The sequence below is a fragment of the Pseudonaja textilis genome, chromosome 5, assembly GCF_049901715.1.
Source record: "Pseudonaja textilis isolate UNSWEBS1 chromosome 5, rPseTex1.2, whole genome shotgun sequence".
NCBI lineage: Eukaryota > Metazoa > Chordata > Lepidosauria > Squamata > Elapidae > Pseudonaja > Pseudonaja textilis.
Window position 1 is genome coordinate 29,133,338 of NC_141994.1, and position 21,364 is coordinate 29,154,701.

Genomic DNA, 21,364 nt, shown 5'->3' on the forward strand with positions numbered 1-21,364 from the left:
ATTGATTACTGTTGTGAGCTGGATAGTGGTTTATCAAGATAGAAAACTGTCACTAGGATTTAGACTTTCATTATGACACTTGACAGCACAGGAAAATGAATATAGATCAAAGGTTTTTTATTATTAATTTATATATTTATACTGTATCTTCCTTTGCTAATAAAGTGGTTATTTTTAGACAATATTTATGAATATGTCACTGTTTCACTGTTTTTTTTTTAAAAGAAACTTTGCAACTAATTTAGCTGTTTTATCTATTTGCAGTAAATGACCACAAAATAGATATAACGCTAAAATAACCCATGGAAGCAGGCTCAAATGAGCAACAATTCCACTATTTATAATTGCCAATTAAAATTATGTGTAAGAAAAAAAGAGAATAAAATGAAACAAAGAAAAACAAGAAGAAAAATAAAATTAAGGTAAAAGAATTAAAGGACTAAGACTAAGAAGCCTTGTTAGGTTCATAACTGCCAATAATAACTTGACAACTCTGTTTCTAATAGCAGATTCCAGTTGGCAAGAAGGAAATAAACCTCTTCTCCTTCACCAAAGACTTGATATCTATTTGGAAGTGGTATACCTTTACCAGCATGTACAGTACATTCTCATAGAAGAGGCAATAAAAATACATGCACTAACATCTCAGATTAATTTTGGTCACAAGGATAACTTCCCTCATTAAATGGAACTTTATGAAGCCTCCACCCAAGTACAGAATATTAAAGCAAGCCAAAAGGAAGGTGGATCAAACAAGATTTAACATATAATTTAAGAGGCTAAAGGTTTTCTAGAAAGGAACCCATCCATGTATATTGCCTGTAGTGCTCAAGTCTGTCCATCATGCAATATCAAAGACTTTCAAAATCATGTTCTTGTCCTCCTCAACAATAACTTTATTTTAACTTTGAGGGAAGTTATTTAGTTTGGCTATCATATAGTGAGCTGTCCATTGAATCCCTTGAATCAAAGAATAAAAGGTAAATGAAATCATGTAGAAAATAGTTCATTATCAGTCAGTCTGTAGTCTTCCTGTGGTTCCAAATGCCCATTCCCACAGGATATTGGAAGGTGGGAGTCATAAACTCATCCCACTGCTGGCTTGCATCTTGGATAGATATAAAAAAGCCTACAATGTCTTCAAAAATAATGTATTTGAAAGTAGATAAAAAACAAAATCTGCCTTTTGCCAAGGATATGTAAAGAGACATAGAAGGCTTCTTTTTTTGGTCAGAACTATATCTTAAAATGGTAGTCCAGAATGGCTATTTGCAACTACACTGCCATACAGTAGGTATGAAATCTTGACTTACAACTACAATTAAGCCCCAAATTTATGTTATTGAGACATTTGTTAAGTGAATTTTGCTCCATTTTACAACATTTCTTACCATAGTTGTTAAGTGAATCACTGCAATTCAAAACTTAGTAACCTGGTTGAATCATTTGATGGTTTCCCCATTGACTTTGCTTGTCAGAAGATTGCAAAAGGTGATCACAAGACCTTGAGACACAGCAAACATCCTAAGTATGAATCAATTGCCATACATCTGAATTTTTAAAAAATTTTTTATTGAAAATAAATATTAAAAATATTGAACGTGGTGGACTTTCTTTGACATACATTTCAGTCTTTACATTTTACATTAGAAAAGATCAAAAGAAAATGTAAACAATTATATACAAACATACATACATACATACACACACACACACACACACACACACACACATTTAGGCTTTGTACCATTTTAGATCTTATTCTTATATCTCATTTCTATTTCACCTTAAATTCTAGTTTCAATTTTATGAACTTCCTTTTAGTCTCTCCATATGTAGAATTTGTTCCATACTTTATAGTATTCTGGTTTATCTTGTTCTTTCAATTCTAGTGTCAAACTATCTAATTCAGTGCATTGAAAAAATCTTATCTATTATAGCATCATCATTTGGAATTTCTTTTGTTTTCCAAGTTTGGGCACATAGTATTCTTGTTGCTATGATTACAGTTATAGTTAGGTAAATGTCTGCTTTGCTAAGGTTCTCTTTTATTATTCCCAATACGAATGTCTCTGGTGCATACCCAATTTTTAGTCCCAACATTTCCCCTAGCCATGACCAAATTTTATACCAGAACACCTGTGGGTTTTTTTTGCAGGCCCACCACATATGGTACAAAGTACCTCGTTCTTTCGAGGATTTCCAGCATATGGAAGATTGAGTACCATACCTTTTTGCTAATCTGGCCGGTGGGAGATGCCACCTATAAAATATCTTGTACAGATTTTCCTTAAAAGATGTCGCTAGCATAATCTTTTTGTTTTGGTCCCAAATTTGCTATCTAGGTTTATACTATGTCTGAGGTCTCTAGCTCAGGTTAGCATCGATTCTTTAACTTGTTCTTCATACATTTTACGGTCAAATAGACATTTATAAAGTTGCCAAGCATCTGAATTTTGATCACTTGATAATGGGGATACTACAAAGGATAGAACTGTGAAAAATAGTGATAAGTCACTTTTTAAGTGTCATTGTAACTTTGAACAATCACTAAATGAACTGTTGTAAATTGAGGACTTGTAGTTGAATTAATTGTTTACTTAGATCCATATATTACATGTGCCTAATGATACAGACAGGCGTGGGAGCTGCACATGTAGTTTCTGAAATAAAAAGGGAACTGATCCACAGGAGTGACACTACTATATATCCTTCTTATTGTAGCAGGAGACTCATTTTCTTATGCTCATACCACTTTTACTGCAGTATTTTAAAGAGGTAGGAGTCTGTGTTTCATGAGACATGCATTACTTTTTGTGCTGAGAATGTTTGTTGTTAAATTTTTCTAGTTAAAAATCCCCAATAGTATTTCAAAAACAGCTTTGAAGTATGTAGTAGCTAGACTCTGTGTGTGTCTGTGTCTGTGTCTGTGTCTGTGTGTGTATGTCTCTCTGTGTGTAGACACACATATATGCATACGTATATACATATTTTCTTGTTTTGGCTTCCTGCTTTGGTTTAATTTTAATTATGTGAGAAAAATAGCTCAACTTCACTATTCTATATTTCATCTGTTTCCAGGAAAGGAAGATTCAACCTAAGATTTTTGAAAGTCTATGTAAAATGTCTATATCTCTGGAAGTTCCCCAATTTCTTTTTCATAGTCACCTAAATAACATTATTTTAATATAAGAGGTTGAAAGGGAGAGATAAAATTTTGCACTAACTTCTACTTTTCTGAGCCATTAACTTTTTAATTGTCTTAATACCTTCACAGAAAATCCAGTAATTATTCTAATGTAATGATATTACAAGCCCTTAAGATTTTATGTGACACAACTCTACCTCATAAAATATGTACTAAGGTGACTGCATGCTGAAAACCCTGAATGGATAGAATTTAGTTTTTGTTGTTCCAGTTTCACCCATGTAATTCTATTTTATACAACAGCACAGCTGATAATGGAGATATCTTTTATCATTCCACCAAGAATTATTGGAAAGTGATTTAGTAACTAGATAACTTTTGACTACATAGTCCCAGGACCATACAAAGAATTTTCTTTTATTTAAGCAACAGTCAGTCTGCTAAAAACATCTAGTTTTCAAATATCCTCATATTCCATACAAGTGAATATAGTTCTAAAAAATGCCAGGGAAAGTGAAGGCATATCTATCAGATTTTCTAAATTGGAGATGAGTTATTATCTAAATTGGAGATGAGTTATTATCTTGCAAATTACATATGAGCTGAAAATCAAGTTATCAGGAAAGTAGATATTGATTTCATTTGAAATTCTGCATATGTGTTTGTTACACACCCATTGCTAGTATAACTAAGACCATCCACCTTACTGCTGTTCATCATTTTTTTCTTTCCCTCCATCTTTCCCAGCATTACAGCCTTCTCTATGTAGCTACTTCTTCACATAATGTGTCTGCAGTAAGATAATCTGAGCCTTCCTGTTTGTGCTTCAAGTGACTATTTTAGGATAAAAAAGGAAGAAAGAAACCTCTTTATTATAGCAATAGCACTTAGACTTATATACCGCTTTATAGCCCTCTCAAAGCGGTTTACAGAGTCAGCATATTACCCCCAGCAATTTGGGTCCTCATTTTACCCACCTTGGAAGGATGGAAGGCTGAGTCAACCTGGAGCCTGGTGGGATTTGAACTGCCAAATTGTAGGCAGCTGGCTGCAGAAGTAGCTTGCAGTACTGTACTCTACTGCACCACAGAGGCTCCTTCATTATGACTAAAATATCTTACTAGTATAAAACTAGTCAGCACAAGAAACCTAGAGAGAAAACACAACCAGCTTTTGGGAACTACTCAGGTCATCAATTGTGGAGGAAGCAATTGCAGTTCTCCAGATGGTCTCCTTTGTCATATAATAGGAGCACAACACTCCTCTGCCAGTTGTTCAAAAACACAATACTTTTTGAAGCTTCTTCGTGAGCCTGAAAAAAAAAAAGCCAATTCATTTGACATCTCAGCTTTACTTAATAGTTTCGTGTGCTATGGTTCCAAATAATTTTCAAAGCATGCACAAACCTACTTTTTGTTTTTGCAAGTCCCTGTAGAAATCCCTTGATGTCACACGCTATGTGTTACTGTGAATGCAACCATGAATGCATTACTAACTTGTCTTATTAGATTACTACTATAACAGACTCCTAAAGGGTTGTTCCATGCTCATGAGGAAGGTATGTAGGTGATGTGGAAAACTGATACACAGACCAATGGCTGGGAAAAGTATAAGAAAGAAATTTAAAATAAATGCAAGATCAGATAAAGAGAAATTTGGACAGACTTTCAAGCCTCTGTTATTGTACAGTACAATAAGTAGCATTCCTGGAATCCAGTTATGTCTGTTTCTTGATCTGACTTACAAGGCTGATAAGATTATATATAAACTAATAAAGGATCTATTTATTTAAATATATTTAAAGCATTTACTTGTGCAAATGTAATTTAAAGAGTTAACTATGGTAGATCTACATTGTTTTTACTCTCTTCTTCCTTCTTTTAAACAAGCAGAATTCTATTAAAACACAAGTTTCTCTATAGTTTGGGCAGATCTCTATTTAAAAGTATTTAGAATGGCTTCTGGAAATAAAAATAATCTCTTTGAGTTACGAAATGGATTTATATGTGTTATGTTTTGTTTTTGCTTTTTTTCTTTCTTATCTCTTTATGTTGGATAGTTTATGAGTATTTGATTGTTTTATTCCAGCCCAGCCAGTGGCACCAGAGATTTCATGCCATACATCCCATTTCCTATGCACTAGTTTTAATAAAATGTGTTTGAACTCCTAATCAGCAATTTCAAGTATATTTGCTTAGAACAGAGGTTTATTGAAATCAGCAGCACTTCAAAGGACATACATTTAAGTTTCTTTATTTTAACTCCATGCATCTTTCTGTAAATAGTTTGTGAACACCAGCAATAAATAAACAAGGGAAGATGAATTTAAAGACTATAATGCTTTCAATTTGTTTATGAAAGTTCAGGGAATAACTTGGTCTTTGATGAAAGTATTTCATTTTAAAACTGCTTTGAAGGTACATAGAATGGTACAGACCAACTTGGAATGCTGGACGTGTCCAAGAAGAAAAAGACACAAAAATGAAACACATGGTGATTATACAATGTTTGTCATAGTGCTAAGAATTTATAAATGTCAAAAATAGAATGTTTGGAAATTCAGTAAATATATATGTAAGCACCTATAGAGTAAATTGGGGACGGATAGATACTTTTCAGATTTTCTGAAATGAAGAGCAATACAAAGGAAATGTATGTGGCAATTTTAGTCCATTTTCAAGGTTAAATGTCTTCTAATTACAGATTTAATAGCTTGTCCAGAGATGAGACATTCCTTGTCTGCAGGCACTCATATCATTTAGAAAACTTTATGGCCAATTCAGTATTACATTTTAATTTAATTAAAATTTCAAACAAATATATAGGTAGTTATTGGCTTACAACTGGTTACTTAGTGACTTTTTAAAGTTACAACAACCTCCCCAGAGCTACTTTCAACCCAGTTTTGAAGTTTCAATGGATATACCCTACCACAGTCATCTAATTGCATTTTGGGTCTTGACAACCAGTCCACATTTACACTAGGTTGTAAAATTAGTCACCCTCTTCATGACCAGCATGATTTACCACTATAAATGTTTAGCGTTGTAAGTCAGATACTACTTGTATTCAACTTCTTTTTGTCCTTCTTTCACTTCAGATACAAAATAGAATTCTCAGCCATAAAAGGATTACATAATATTTTATAGAGCAAAATAACAACAAAATCATGCATTTAAGTATGCTTTTCATGTATTTTTTAACTTTTCTCCAAAGAATTTGGTTTTGAGACCCCATTCCATAATGACCACACAAAACAGAAAACATGTTTTATTTTATTTTTTGAAACCTAAAACAAATAGTCCCATTCAAAGCAATCAAAACATTTTGAGCTGGTTACATAATTCCAGAAAAAGACTCAAAACAGTTTGAATATTCTGTGAAATATTTGAAATAATGGTCATAACAGATAGTGGAACTCAAGACAAAATCTTGTTTTTTGCTTTGCTACAAAAGTAAGTGGGTGGCTGTTTGTTCTCCTACTGGACACCTAATATTAAATGACAATTTTTCAAGAAAGTGATCTTTAGAAGAATATTTAGGAATAGTTATGGTAGAACTGATCACTGATTTTGTTAGCAAAAAAGTCCATACCTTTGGCCCCATGAATTTGCTATCACCATTAGGTTGATATGGAAGAAAAAGTGGCATTTTTGCTCATTTATTCTCTTTAATTTATGTGTTCTATGTCGGACAAACAGTGCAAAATTGGGAATTTTCTGATTCCATATTTTCTGATTCCATTTTGGATATATATAATATATAAATGATATATTATATCCAATATATTTAAATATATAATATATCCAATTTATTAATTCCAATATATTAAATTCAAATCTCATTTTAAATTGTATTTTATCCAATTCAATTTTAAATTGTTTTTATCAGATTTTAGTAATTATTTCTGTCTGGAACTCACTTTTATATGGCCCAAGGGCTACTCAATAAAGTAAACTCAAATTAACTCTAGGCTGAATTGCAGCTCTAGAGTTTTCAGGAGTTATTTGTCTCTGGAAAAAGTAAGCTATTTTTCCTGCATTTTGGAGCAGGAAAAGAAACACACTATTTTTCTACTCTATTTCAGAAGCTTCTTGCTAACAAAGCAATGTAAGAGTTCGTGCCTTTCTTCATCATTTCTTTTTAAAATGACCTCTGGTCTGGGCAAAATTCTAGCATACATCCAAAGGTGATCAGACAAAATGATAAATTTGCTATGTTCTTCATGAATAGGGACCAAACACAGTTGGTACAAAAAGTCACCCTGGGAAACAAAACAGCAAGATCTTATTCTTTTATTTATGAGCTATCCAGGGCGATAGGCTGAGTTTGAGTGTTTTCATGTACTAGAAGCCTTCAAACAGAAGCTGTCAAGGATGCTTTACTGCATCACAGAGCAGGAGGTTGAACTTTATGATCTCGAAGTTCCTTTTTCCTAGCATTTTGATGCTATGGAAAGGAAGGAAGGAAGGAAGGAAGATGTATTCTATTAGGCTTACATAAGACCAGCAGATTTTTTTGGAATTTTCTATATTGGATTCCATTGTTTCTGTCCCTATAGGATTGGTCAGCCCAGCACTCACTTAATTAAAAGATTGTTTTAAGTTTACTAACTGTATTTGTAAAAATAAATACATTAACCAAATAAACTAGAAATATATAAAATCACAGTTTATACAGTTTCTATAGAACTAGACTTAGTTAATCCGTCAGGTAAATAACATGTATAGTTTGGGAAAATAGATCCAACAAAGATGGAACAAAGTGGTGTAAGTGTGGATGGTGCTATTTTTGTAGACAGGTAATAAATATCATTCTGCTTATGGGAATGCCTGGATTAAAAACAGATAGAAATTTACATTTCTAATATAACAAATTAATTACAGTGATGGCATATTGCAGGAACAATGAAAGCAATCATAATTGCAGGAATTCTTGCTTCAGGCTTTATAACAATGTGGAGGAGTGAATGGGATTATAGAGTAAATTCATAATACACCTCTAGAGATTCTGCATTCTATTGTCATACTTCTGAATTGTAGCATAAAAAACTTAAGATATAACTGTTCATTCTCTATAATCATAAAGCTGCATTCTAATCATAAACATTTCATTAAGGAGACTGACATTTATACACAGTGAGGAAAACTAACACACCGTGAGGAAAACTAAAACTTTATATATGTAAAACCAATATACAAAGATTTTCTGCGAAGGTATATTCGCCCATTGTAATTTGGTGACCAAAGGGAGAATGAAATAACATGACAAACCAAAACTTTGTTTGGCCTTTCTTTTAGCAATTGGTTTTGCATAATGATGCTATCTATATACAAAGTAGATCTTCTCCTGTTCTGTATATGCTTTATTGTTTAAATACTTAAGTAACTGGCAGTAAGCAGTGATAATGGTAGTGACATCAGAAAGCACATCTGTGTTCGCAACTCTCCTTTATAGATAAACATGTGGAAGGAATGCTTCGTCCAGAGATCAACCGTAATGGAGCAACCTCCATAAGTATATCTAACATCCAAATAATAATAATGATTGATAATAATTCTGATGTAGTCATGACCAGCCAGATAGAAAGGAAAAGTATTATTTTTAATTGTTTTAGTTAGAATAAAGTTCCCATGGAACCAGTGGATTTTTCTATGTATGCGTCTATATTCTTTCAGCCCAGAATTCCCCATCTCTACTAATTCATTTGGAGATGTCAGCCAATTGAGAGAAGAGGATTATTGCTGCAGTGCTTTTGAAAAAACCCACAGATGGGACCCCTCATTATTGCTGGTGGCTCAAAAGTCTTCAGACTGTCACTGGCTGATATGGAGTTACTGATACAGTTTTCAGCCATCACTTCAATTCATCATCCAATTTTGACAATATTCTCTTCAATGTCTAAGTAGTCCTCTTATCAAGCCTCCACAACTCCAACATGGAATTGCTTTATCCAGGTCTTTAAAGCAAATACAAATAAGTAAAACAGAAAAGAAAACAACTCAGATAAGGCAAAAAAGCCCTTCATACTTATTTGCTCCAAAATTTATCTCTGCTTCTTAGTTCTTGACTACTTATGAGATTTAAGCTAGGACTAAAAGTTATCTTTTCCATGAAAAATGGGCTTTTAGATCACTAAGATCTTATTGTTTACTGACAGTTCTACACTGCATTTCTTCTTATCTTTCTATGAATTTATGTAGATATACAAATTATTACATATAGTAATACTGTATGTACAAAATACAATATTGCAAAACATGAAACAAAAACATCTGGTATGATTGAATTTTAAAAGATCATAATTTGCAAGAAATCTTTTGTTAAACTGAGGCCATATTTATATTTATCAAATATAGTGAAAACCACTTCTTGAATGTGACTGTTGAATAAAGAAAGCCTCACTTGATCAAGAATTGCAGGAAATATATTTTATGCCTAATGACAAAGATTATATAATAAAGTATGCTGAATATTTAATACAGAATTCTGAGAAAACAGACAATGTGACAGAGAAGATATGGGAGATACTTTACTTTTCCAGATTAAAATATAATCAGGAGATCTATAGAATGCTAGCCAGTGATTCAAATCTTTGGCTTTTAGTCTTGGGATACAGCCTACTAGCTAATACATTTGATTTTAATATGGTAGGAGCACTAAATTATTAATCCAAGAACGGGTAGTTTTAGCTAAATCAATGAAATCTTAATTAAAGTCAAATCTAATTCATTTTTTAAATTCATGTTTCTGAACTTGCCAACTTTTTGGAGTGGATTAACAATAAGATAAATTGGCTATGCTTCCTAGATTAAACTTTTTTATTTATTTATTTATTTTATTTGGTTTGTTAATTGCTTACAAGAAAATAGGTATAAGTAAAAACATAGTTATGAATACATGGATACATATAAGAAGAAAAAAAGAAAAAGAAACAATAGGAAGGGATGGTAGGCATGTTGGTGCACTTATGCATGCCCCCTACAGACCTCTTAGGAAAGGGCTCAGGTCAATAGTAGACAGTCTAAGGTTAAAGTTTTTGGGGTTTGGGGAAGAAACCACAGAGTCAGGTAGAGTATTCCAGACATTCACCACTCTGTTGCTGAAGTTGTATTTCCTGCAATCAATTATGGTGTGATTAACTTTGAGTTTGTATCTATTGTTTGCTCTTGTATTGTTATGGTTGAAGCTGAAGTATTGACAGGTAGGACATTGCAATGTATGATTTTATATACTATACTTAGATCAGATCAAAGGCAGCATAGTTCTAGGTTTTCTAGGTCTAGAGTTTCAAGACTGGTGGCATAAGGCATTCTGCAATGAGTAGAGGAGTGGAGAACTCTTCTTGTGAAATATTTCTGGACTTTCTCAACTGTGTTAATATCAGATACATAATGTGGGTTCCAGATTGATGAGCTGTATTTGAGCATTTGTCTAGCAAAAGTTTTGTATGCTCTAGTTAGTAGTGTACTATTACCAGAGAAAAAGCTACGTAAGATTAGGTTAACAACTCTTAACAACTTTTTGGCTATGTAGTTACAGTAGGCTCAAGCACTTAGATCATTACAGATGAGTACTCCAAGGTCCTTGACAGAGTTTGGATCATAACTGGTACAATTTAGGAATACTAACACTGGATCATGTAGCCTTACAAAATAGCTGCCATGAAGCTTGTTTGTTCATATGATGGATAACTATTCACAAATCACCCATTGACAAAAAGGCAAACCAGTATAATGGCTTTCTGCCTTCCCATCTAGTATGCTAGAATATTCTTTCACTGTTTAATTTATTGTTTTTTTAAAAAAATATGGTTAAAGAGATACAGTATTGCTTTGCAGCTACAAACAAGTTCATTTCTATATGTACTATTATGGCCAAGAAGCAGTATTGGGGAAATTGTGTTGATTATTTATGAATACAACATTTCAAGAAGCATTTGGCCCATGTAAGTAGTGACCATAGTAGCCTTAAAGAAGAGTTTAAAATGCAGGAATTCAGGTCACTTGTATTATAAAGAAGAACCTTCTGTAAACCCAACCTACAGTGTAGGTTACTTAATTTTCTATACAGTAGTGGAAATATTAAGATAGTTCTTTGTCTAGAAGGGGAGAGATTAATGTAAAGCTTATGCCTTAGATAATATCAATGAATTTCTTGTAAAATCAAAAGCAATGTTTGACATTTAACTTTATTCTAGAGTCCTTTTCAGGGCTAGCTTTAAATGTTACAATCAATGCTTTGATTTCTTTTAATCCATTTCTACTTTAATGTAATGGATACAAATCTCAGAATGATAATACTGCTACATTCTGAGAAAGCAGAACACAATGAAGAAAGTTTTTCAAATGTGTCTGACAACAAGCCAGTTTGGATATTTAGCACACCCATTTCAGCTGAGCATTTTTCATGCCAATCAGAGTGGTTTTATGTACAGAAATAACTAAACTTATTTTGCCAATCTGTCTGTTAAGATGCAGCTAGGTCTGTTTGTCACTCCTTTGCCTGAAGAAAGAACCACTCAGGTGGATCACTGAAGGAGCAAATAAAGAAAGATTCATTTTCTACCATCCCAAGCCCTTATGCTGCCTAAAGCAAATCCAAATGTACATGCCGCTCAAATCAATATTTCTTTGATTCACATACCTTGTCTTAACTTAAGCATCTTTACCTAGTTGTAAGTTATCCTTTTGGGTAGAAAGAATGGCAAAAGAAGGGGGAAGGAGAGCCACAGCTAATAAACCTCATGCAATGGGAAAAAGCAAAGAGACATACTGCCAAAATCTTATTTTGCCTGATAGACAATAAGGTCTTTGATGGAACGCTTCTAAAGATACTAATAGAATTGTTCTACCCTGATTCTAGGGGAGGAAAAGTGATCACAGACACATATCTCATAGTATTGTATGTAACCAATTGCTTTCTCCTGCTTCATAGAAGGCTCCAGCATACATAAATTGGATTCCCCTAGTGTACGCATGCTTATCTGATGTTGTGGCAGTAGTGAGTTATGTTAATAAGCATATAGTGAACATTTTGTGGGCTAAGCACAAAGTCTTTATTTCAGTCACTGAAAAGATCCAGCTTCTTTTTTTTAATTTTCAGAAAATAGCTCAATATTTGTTTTTATTTTCCTGTTCACAGGCCCTGTAAGCAGTATTTTGGTGAACAAATATGGCAGTAGGCCAATCATGATTGCTGGGGGAATACTGGCTTCATTTGGAATGATTGCCTCTTCATTCTGCAACAGCGTCTTGCAACTTTACATGTGTATTGGTGTAATTGGAGGTAATATAACAGTATATTTTTATTTGTTTTTCCTGGTGTTCTCCTTCAGCACACATCTTAGGATTCTGTTTCTAATTGATTGGTTCATTCCTTCCTTCAGATTGGGATATTGTGGGTTTTGCATAACTCTTTCTGCAGTGTTTTGCAATTACAGGAGAATAATTTATTGCTTCAGGAGTGGGATTCAAAATATTTTAACAACTAGTTCTATGGCCGTGGCTTAGTTGGTGGCCATGGCTTGATGGGCATGTAACTGGATGGGCATGGCCAACTCGATATCACTCACATCGAGGGGTGCTTCTCCTCACCTGGCCTCTCATGACTGTGGAGATGCTGCCACAGTCGTAAGTGTGAAAAATCATCATAAGTCTCTTTTTTCAGTGCCATTGTAACTTTGAATGGTCACTAAATGAACTGTTGTAAGTCAAGGATTACCTGTACAAAAATACAAGAAGCTTCTTTGCTTGCAAAAAGCTGCCCTAAATACCAATCATTAGATTAAAAATACCTGTAAGCCAGAGTTACAAATCAGAGCACTTTGAGAAATTAAAATAGTTAAAATGCAGTGATAATTATCAGCAGCCAACTCTTGCTCATAAAGTGAAACCCTTTAGCAGTGAGGTCATTTAAGCTCTCCAGAAAGAGCACACCCTGGAGAAGCAATCCTTAGATCCATTTGCACCACTTAAAGACACCAGCTGGTTTCACTCACCTCACAAGATATCTGAAGGAAATCATCCAGATTTAAGGAAAGATAACATGCACCCAGAAAGGCAGTAAAAAAATCAGTGCCAAGCTTGCATCCTGCCTCTTGGAATTACACCCCAAAAGGACAGTGCAGATACCATTAAAGCAGTGAAGGAAGACCCCCTCCCCAGATTAAAAAAGAAACCACGAGGTAGGAAAAAATTCAAACACAATACAAATAATTAACACATAACAGTAGCTGTTGCTTATTAAACCAATTACCAGAACAAATAGACCCAGGAACTAGCCAGATTTCTCAACCCTGCTTCTTCTCAGGAACAGAGATTAACCTTTTTCCTTCCAAACAAAGCTGAATAGAGAAAATTATTCCATCACTAAACACAGGATTAAACGTCACCAATCTCAGAATTAAACTTCACCAAAAACCAATTTTAGACCAAAACTCAGAAAGAGTCTGTAAACTCACATTTGAATGTCAATCTTTCTAGCAAGCCAAGAAGCCTTGCTGAATGTCACTCATCTTGGTTCCTTGTCATTAAAAGCTTCTTTCAGGCAGCTTTGCTTCTTTATTCAGTTATTTCTTCAAAGTGCTAATCATTTCATCCCAGCTTGAAGAACTCCAACAGGGAAATATTTCCTCCCAACAGCAGTGTAAAAAGCTTTAAATAAACCCTTCCCCCTTAAGAAAGTCAAGCAAAGTACCAGCAAAAGAGGAAAAAAAACTCCAGAGAAGCTCTAGAAACAGGAAATCTAGGCATACTTCCAATAAGGGTTAACGGAGAGGCAGTTTCTGTAAGCAACAACACCAGAATGTTTCCTTTCTGCCTTCCTTACAGAATTAGCCCTGAAGAAACAAAAGCAAAAGGAGATTTCTTCCAACAACTGGTTCTCCAAACTGCTTAGAAAGTTAACAACAGGTTCTAGTGAATAGGTGAGAACCGGTAGAATCCCACCCCTGGATTGCTTCCTGGAAGTATTTATCATAACCATCAACTTTTAATTTTATACAGTTTCTTTTAGCTTCTCATTATTCTACTTCAGGTATCCTGACAAAGAATCCACAGTTTAGATAACATGCCAAAATACCCATTTTCCTTTACCAAGATATAAATTTATTCTAAAAGTGGCCTATTGGGGCATTTGAAGAAAAGGTAGTTCTTAACCAAAAGTTTTGAAGCAAACTTAAAGGAAATTAAACAATGTACTGAAGCCCAAATATAACACATACTATATTGTCCTTAATAGAATTTCCTTTTCACTGAATTCTCAAAGGTAAAGCATTGATAGCTTTATAAATATATTCAAAAGAATATTTTTTTGCTGATCAGCTACTTTCTGGACAATAGGAGCAACCTGTTTACCAAACATACTTATACAATAGTCACTGATCTACATATGATGATTATTTGACCATGATTGATAATTTATGTATACTGTATATATGACATTATAGTTAAAATTTTTGTGTCATTCCAAAGTCACCATTTAGGAAAGTTGGATCATAACCAGTTCCAAGATTCAGCTTAAACTGATTTCCTTTTAAGCAACTCTTGCAGTACATTCAACTGTTTAGCCTGTACATACCAATTTCAGCCATAGTGACTTGGTTGTCTGAAACACCGTAGGAGGAATACAGGTTAAGTCAGTGCAGAATACATTTTAGGATACTTCTCTATCCAAAGAAAGATCTATAACAACTCTGATGACAATTTGAATTATTATTATGACAATTAGAATTAAAAAATAAAGTTGGCTTACCAAATGATGGGGCATATTATTAACATATAAGCCAAGCAAAGCAAAGCAAAACTTGTTTCATTATCACAAACATGTGTTTTTTCATAAAATTGCCTTTAATAATAAAGGGTGGTGGAATAGGGAAAAAATGTTCCCCCATTTTTTAATGTCTAATGCTGTATAATGATATATGGGGTCAGTGGACTGTTTGTATGCTTGGGCCAGTTCGTTCTGCTCTACCTGGAGAGATCCTTGTATCTGCATAGAGAAAACTACTGTGTATTTCCAGACTTCATGATGAAGACTAGGTGTTACATAGTGTAATTTGCTTGGTAGTAGCCCATGTGTATTAATTATTTGAAGCTTATTTTATGTGTTCCTATTCAAACCTAAGTAAAGGATAAAACTAAAGACAGAGGATTTAAGACTTCTAAAATCTGCCCTTTTTATAGAAAAGTGACATTTAATAACTCCTGTGCAATGAACCAAGAGCAAATTGGATTGGAACATTGTGAAATATACAAACAGTGTCTTCAAGGTCTTGTTATCATTGTCCCCCTATCATTCTGTTGTCTGAAACTTGTATTGATCATTGCTAAAGGTTTTGCTTTTATTGCATCGCCATATAAGAAAATGAGTGAGTGAAATGTACTGTAGCAGATTGGTGACATTAAAGTACGTGGGAAGCAATGCCTATTTGTTTTTATTTGCCAGTGCCAATGGCTTTTTTTTTTTTTTTTTTTGAAAGGCCTTTCTTCTGAATTACAGGTTGGCGTTTTCACATTTGGGCATGGGGAGATGAGAAAGGCAATTTTGATTTATTTGGAGAGATTTGTTGCAGTGTATTAAATGCAGTAATATTATATTTTTTCTATTATTTTAGGTTTGGGTTTGGCTTTCAACTTGCAACCTGCCTTGACGATGATTGGCAAATATTTTTATAAAAAGCGTCCCATTGCTAATGGACTGGCCATGGCGGGAAGTCCTGTCTTTCTAAGTACTCTGGCACCCCTGAATCAGTTTCTTTTTAATGCTTTTGGTTGGAAAGGAAGTTTCCTCATTCTGGGAGGGCTTCTTTTAAATTGCTGTGTGGCTGGGTCACTTATGAGGCCTGTTGGACCAACACCTGTGCAGACTATCAAAAAAGATGTGGAAAAAGCAACTGAAGATTCCATTTTGCACAAGAATGACAAGAAATCGGTCTGGCAAACCATCAACAAATATTTAGATTTAACCCTCTTCAAACACAGGGGCTTTTTGATTTATTTGTCTGGAAATGTTATTATGTTTCTTGGCTTCTTTGCCCCAATTGTGTTTTTAGCTCCTTATGCCAAGCATAAAGGAATTGATGAATATTCAGCAGCTTTTTTACTCTCTATCCTAGCTTTTGTAGATATGTTTGCCAGGCCATCAATTGGCTTAATTGCAAACTCCAAATACATCCGGCCCAGAATCCAGTACTTCTTTAGTTTTGCTGTTTTGTACAATGGGGTCTGCCACATCCTGTGTCCATTAGCTGAAACCTATACAGGTCTGGTTGTGTATGCTGTACTTTTTGGACTTGCATTTGGAATGGTTAGCAGTGTCCTTTTTGAGACATTGACGGATCTTGTTGGTGCGCCAAGATTCTCCAGTGCAGTAGGACTCGTTACAATTGTGGAGTGCTGCCCTGTCCTTTTAGGCCCACCTATGGGAGGTAAGTATAGAGATGATGAAGATAACGATGATACAATTGACATCTTAAACTATTTGTATAATAAGAATGTGTACCCAAAACATTGATCTGGTACTTTGTGCGAAGTTATGCAATTACTTTCCCCATTCCATTTATTTTCAGTCATACTGCTTCCTGGACTCAGTCTCTAGCCATATGTTTCTTCATCTACTCATTTTCCTTCTGTCAGTATAAAACGTTACAATATTTTAGGATGTCCAATATATTTACTGTACTGTCCTTCCAATAGAGCTTACCTTTCAGCTGATTGCTCTTTCTCATTAAAAAAGGTTCTCTCCTCTCTAGCCATCTGTATCTTCTTCACTTATTATTATTACTACTATTATTAGCAAGAATTATTTTTTGACTTGTCTGCAAATAACTTAATGAACATAGTTCTCCCCTGTGGGGCGTAACATCTCTATCCATCTATCTTTCTAGAATTAAGATTTCTGACTAATTTTTTTTTTGTTCCTAGGCTTTGCATGAGTGTTGATAAGACATTTTAAGAACACTATTAAGCATATACGATTTACTGTTTATTATTTATTTACACAAATTCAAATGAACAGATAGTACCAACAGGTAAGAAAAGAGTTGTCAGACTGTGTTTAGTATTATTCATATAAAGCTGATGGCATGCTCATCAGAGTTCATGTGAAAAATAGTGTTTTTAAAAATAAATGTTCATATTTAAATCTTTATATAAGCAGGAAGTGGGGTTGTTCACCCCACATAGCCTAGTTTGTTTTTTCATCCTGTTTGCAAGTACATTTTTATATCAGTGCTGTCCAAAAATCTGAGCAAGTGCGCAATGTGCCTAGAATCTTGAGTGCACAGTTTTCTTTTAATTCACATATTTACAGTGAGTGCACAGATGTACTCGTTGGGCAAAGCATGAATTTGAGCTCTTTGGATTCCCTTCAAATCCTATTACTTTTTAAAACACCAGATTAGATTTATGAAATTTACTTTTTAGGTGCTACTATTCTTCATTATTTTGATCTGAAGTATCTTGGATTCCCCTTCAGTTATTTTTATCATTATTATATACTATATATGGCATGTGTAAGATTATTGTCAATGGTATTCAGACAGAATCAATCTATCATGTACTTAGAAGATACAATTTTTATCGCTGATGCAAGGGACAGAAATTAAAAGTTTAATCTACCTTGTCTATAGTTCCTTTTTAATAATATAATACTTACCTAAAGTAAAGACTAAGCATGTTTGCATCTAAAAAAGCATTTCTAATTAATTACTATAGTGCTGGGGAGAGTCTCCTTTTAGTAGAATTTCACTACACAACTTCTCAGTATGCCACCTAGTGGACTTGATCCACAATGTGTACATTTAACAAGGCATGGTCCCTCAGACATGTCAAAGCTGCTGTTTCAGATCCATTTAATTGGGCTGACTGAGTTACTGAATTTTTAGGTAAACATGCTTTCTTAGACTTCTCTGTTATACACCAAATGTTTTACTAGAAGTTCCCTAATTCTTCTGTCATATAACAGAAGTGGAGAATATACTATGTATGGAGAAATCTTTTGTTCAGTCTTTTATATTTAGACAAAACTGCAAAAGCTCCTGCCTATAATTGTGGAGACCTGCTGCTGGCTCTGTAGGTAATATTATACATTTTTTTAAAAAAAAACCTAAAAATAAAGCATCTTCCTATGTGCCTATGCTCTGCTTTGACTTTCTATTCCATTCTGATTGTGGCAGATAGAAGTTGAATAAAGAAATATATATTTATAACTAAGTTGGCTTTTAGTGATTCTGTAACACTGAGCTATCATAATGCTGGGTTATATTTGAAGTCTTATAGTAGTTTTGAATACACAGGCCTCAACAGAATGGCAGTGGCAACTTCCCACACAATAGCCAGCTGGGGAAATACTCATCAGGGATGGCGGAATGCTTTCCACCACATTATCTTCTCTCTGTTCCTGTGGCATCCAAAGGAAAGCCCTGGGGCAGAACATAAGTTTCTCTTCCTACTTTTTTTTATTCAGTCACCACTCAGATGGATTGAGCATAACTAATCTTTTTAAAGGGGAACTTTGACTCCTTCCTTCCTTCCTTCCTTCCTTCCTTCCTTCCTTCCTTCCTTCCTTCCTTCCTTCCTTTTTTTCTTTCTCTTAACCCCTCACACATAAATCTAACCTTTCTGTTCATTTATTGATAAATCAACCTAATTTTCTAAAACATTACTCATATGTATTTAAATGTATTATGTTCTCTGTGTGAAAATTGTATATATGTTCACTATTGAGTACTGTAGTTAGGTTTACTTGAAAACAGTGCAGATTATAGCAGTTCTTATTATGACACTTTTTACTTTGAAAACCTTTTTAGGTAGCAACTACTTTCAAACATAAGGGCATGCTTGCAACACATGGATCCTCTTCTCAGTCCTATGTTTCACTATACATGGATATATGCATATTAAAACAGATATTTTTGAAGAAAAAATGTGTATGTTTGAAACATCAAAAATATTTTCTGTTCAGCACAGACTGTTTACTCCTTCTTTCCAATTGTTAAGAAGGTTAACTTATCTTCTATGTTATCTGAAATTATTTTATTTCTGTTTTTTTTTTAAATCTTTCAGGTTTGCTTGTGGACATAACCAAAGACTACAAATATATGTATTTTGTCTGTGGTATAATTGTTGTTGTTTCAAGTATTTGGCTGTTCATTGGAAATGCAATCAATTATAGACTTTTGGCAAAAGAGAAGAAATTAGAAGATGAAAGGCAGAATGCCTTAAAGAATGCTGATTCCAAGGAAGTTGAGCCTTTGACCCACAAAGAGAGTGAAGAAGTTCTCAACAGATCCAGCAAAATGCAAGACAGTCCTTCAGAAAAAGAAACAAATATTTAACATAAATATACATATTTATAATGTTCAAAGTACATGCGAGATGTTTTGTAGCTATTATAATCAATTACTATACTAAATGGCAATAGGCATTTACAAAACCATGTGTATTATAAAGCACAGCAAATTAAATCACTGTTCTGTTCCTTCTAAAAAGAGGGTACAGAAAGAGTCTTCCCAGAACTGCATTAAACATTTTCCTCTTCCACTGCTCTGGTAACAACTGACTTCTGTTAAAAGTCTAGCTATTCACAGCTAGTCTAAACTTTTCTGTATCTTGCCTTCAAGCAACCTGTACCTGTCCAGGACTACACAATAATTGCAACAAGGGAACAATCTGTAGTGTGGTATGAGAAAGGAGAATTATGCTGGAGTATTTCAAAAATCCATTGTTTATTCTGCTCTACATTAGGGATTGGAGCAGGATTTGGCATGATATTTTATTTTGGTGTCATGGATTCTAGGGCTCCTGCAGAATTTGATATGAGTTGCTTAAACATAAATTCCAAATAGAGTAGTGCCGTGACAGTAGGGTCTTCCTGTAACAAACATTCTTGCTCAAACAATGCCTCAGCCAAAAAGTACTACTATAGTAAAGGGGGAAAAAATGACTGTATTGACCCATGTATACTGATCTTTTCACAATATTATTTTGTGTGGGGTTGTTTGATTTGTTGCTTTTTTATTGTCCACTAGAAGGAAACAATTTAAAGTGATGAATTCAAATATGAAAGTAAAAATGGAATAACTCTTGATACTACCTGAGTAAAAAGCGCACAAAAATGTATCACCACTGTTTTTATAATGCATTTTTGGTAGATCCAACTGGGTCTGTTATCTCTGATCAAACTTTTACTATGTGGCTTTTAAAGACATATGTCAATGGTAAGTTTTATTGCTAAATGCAATAAAGTTTTCATTTTAGCGGATGAATGGTTTTTTTTCTCTCCACTGTAAAAACATTAGACATTTAAATATATACAACCAGATATTAAATAATATCTGAAATAATACTTAGGATGCATTGTCTCATCATTGTATAATGTAGCTAGATATGCTGGCACAAATTTTAGCATCAGGGTATAACTTTTGAACAACGTATTGCCTTGTGATCATCACTCCACTTTATTTATATTCACACTTATTGAAACAAGCTCCCATACCTCATTAAATACTCTGCCCCTGGTGATCACTATTTTTTTCAAGATGTGGGTGTGAATCATTGCCGCAGACACATGCTCCCTGTTAATAATGTTACTTTCAGCATGGATTCAGAGCTTTCCTGTTGCATACCATACAGTGTGAAATGTTCACAGGGATAACAGGGATCAGAAAAAATAATTAAGAGGGAGACTGTATCAGATATGTGGATTTCCAACTCACCATTTTTACAATTTTTTTCCACCCCTTAGAAGCAAAAATAAATAAATAAATCTGAATCTATGGATCAAAAAGCAATAGAAGCTTTATTTTTTCTTTTCTTCCTTTGTACATGATTATCTGAAGAATAAATAATTGTTCTAATTAGTGACATCTGGTTCCAGACTAATCTACTCTGTATCAGTGGCCCTGCCTAGACTGAATTTTGATATAAAGACCCCAAAGATCTCCTATCTGAAAATTAAAATTAGTTAACCAATGCCTAGATCTAATCAATTCCTCAGACAGTCAGCAGGCAGACCTTCTCCCTTTAAAATGTATTTCCTTTTTCACAAGGCACCAAGAGATAGTAGGGGATTGTGGATCCCATGATCATGGACCATGAATGATTCTTACCTCAAACAAAGAGTTGAAATGGAGCTGGTCTTTCTCAGTTGGCCAATATGCATCTCAAGCAATGGCTTCTGTGCATTTCTTGTCATTGTGCTGAACTACAGTTA

General features: G+C 34.1%; 1 protein-coding gene across 4 annotated transcripts in view; it reads left to right on the forward strand.

Annotated features, from left to right (window-relative positions):
- SLC16A7 (solute carrier family 16 member 7) overlaps positions 1-20,413 on the forward strand; it is an 87,214-nt gene extending 66,801 nt beyond the window's left edge. For 2 of the 4 annotated variants that reach the window (XM_026700406.2, XM_087934428.1), the window contains exons 3-5: positions 12,293-12,436; positions 15,765-16,577; positions 19,216-20,413. In XM_026700406.2, coding sequence (XP_026556191.1) covers positions 12,293-12,436; positions 15,765-16,577; positions 19,216-19,487 — 1,229 coding nt within the window. In that variant the 3' untranslated portion in view covers positions 19,488-20,413. The remainder of the gene's footprint in view (positions 1-12,292; positions 12,437-15,764; positions 16,578-19,215) is intronic. The other 2 variants (XM_087934430.1, XM_087934429.1) reach the window with 1 other exon arrangement.
- Positions 20,414-21,364: the final 951 nt, after the last annotated feature.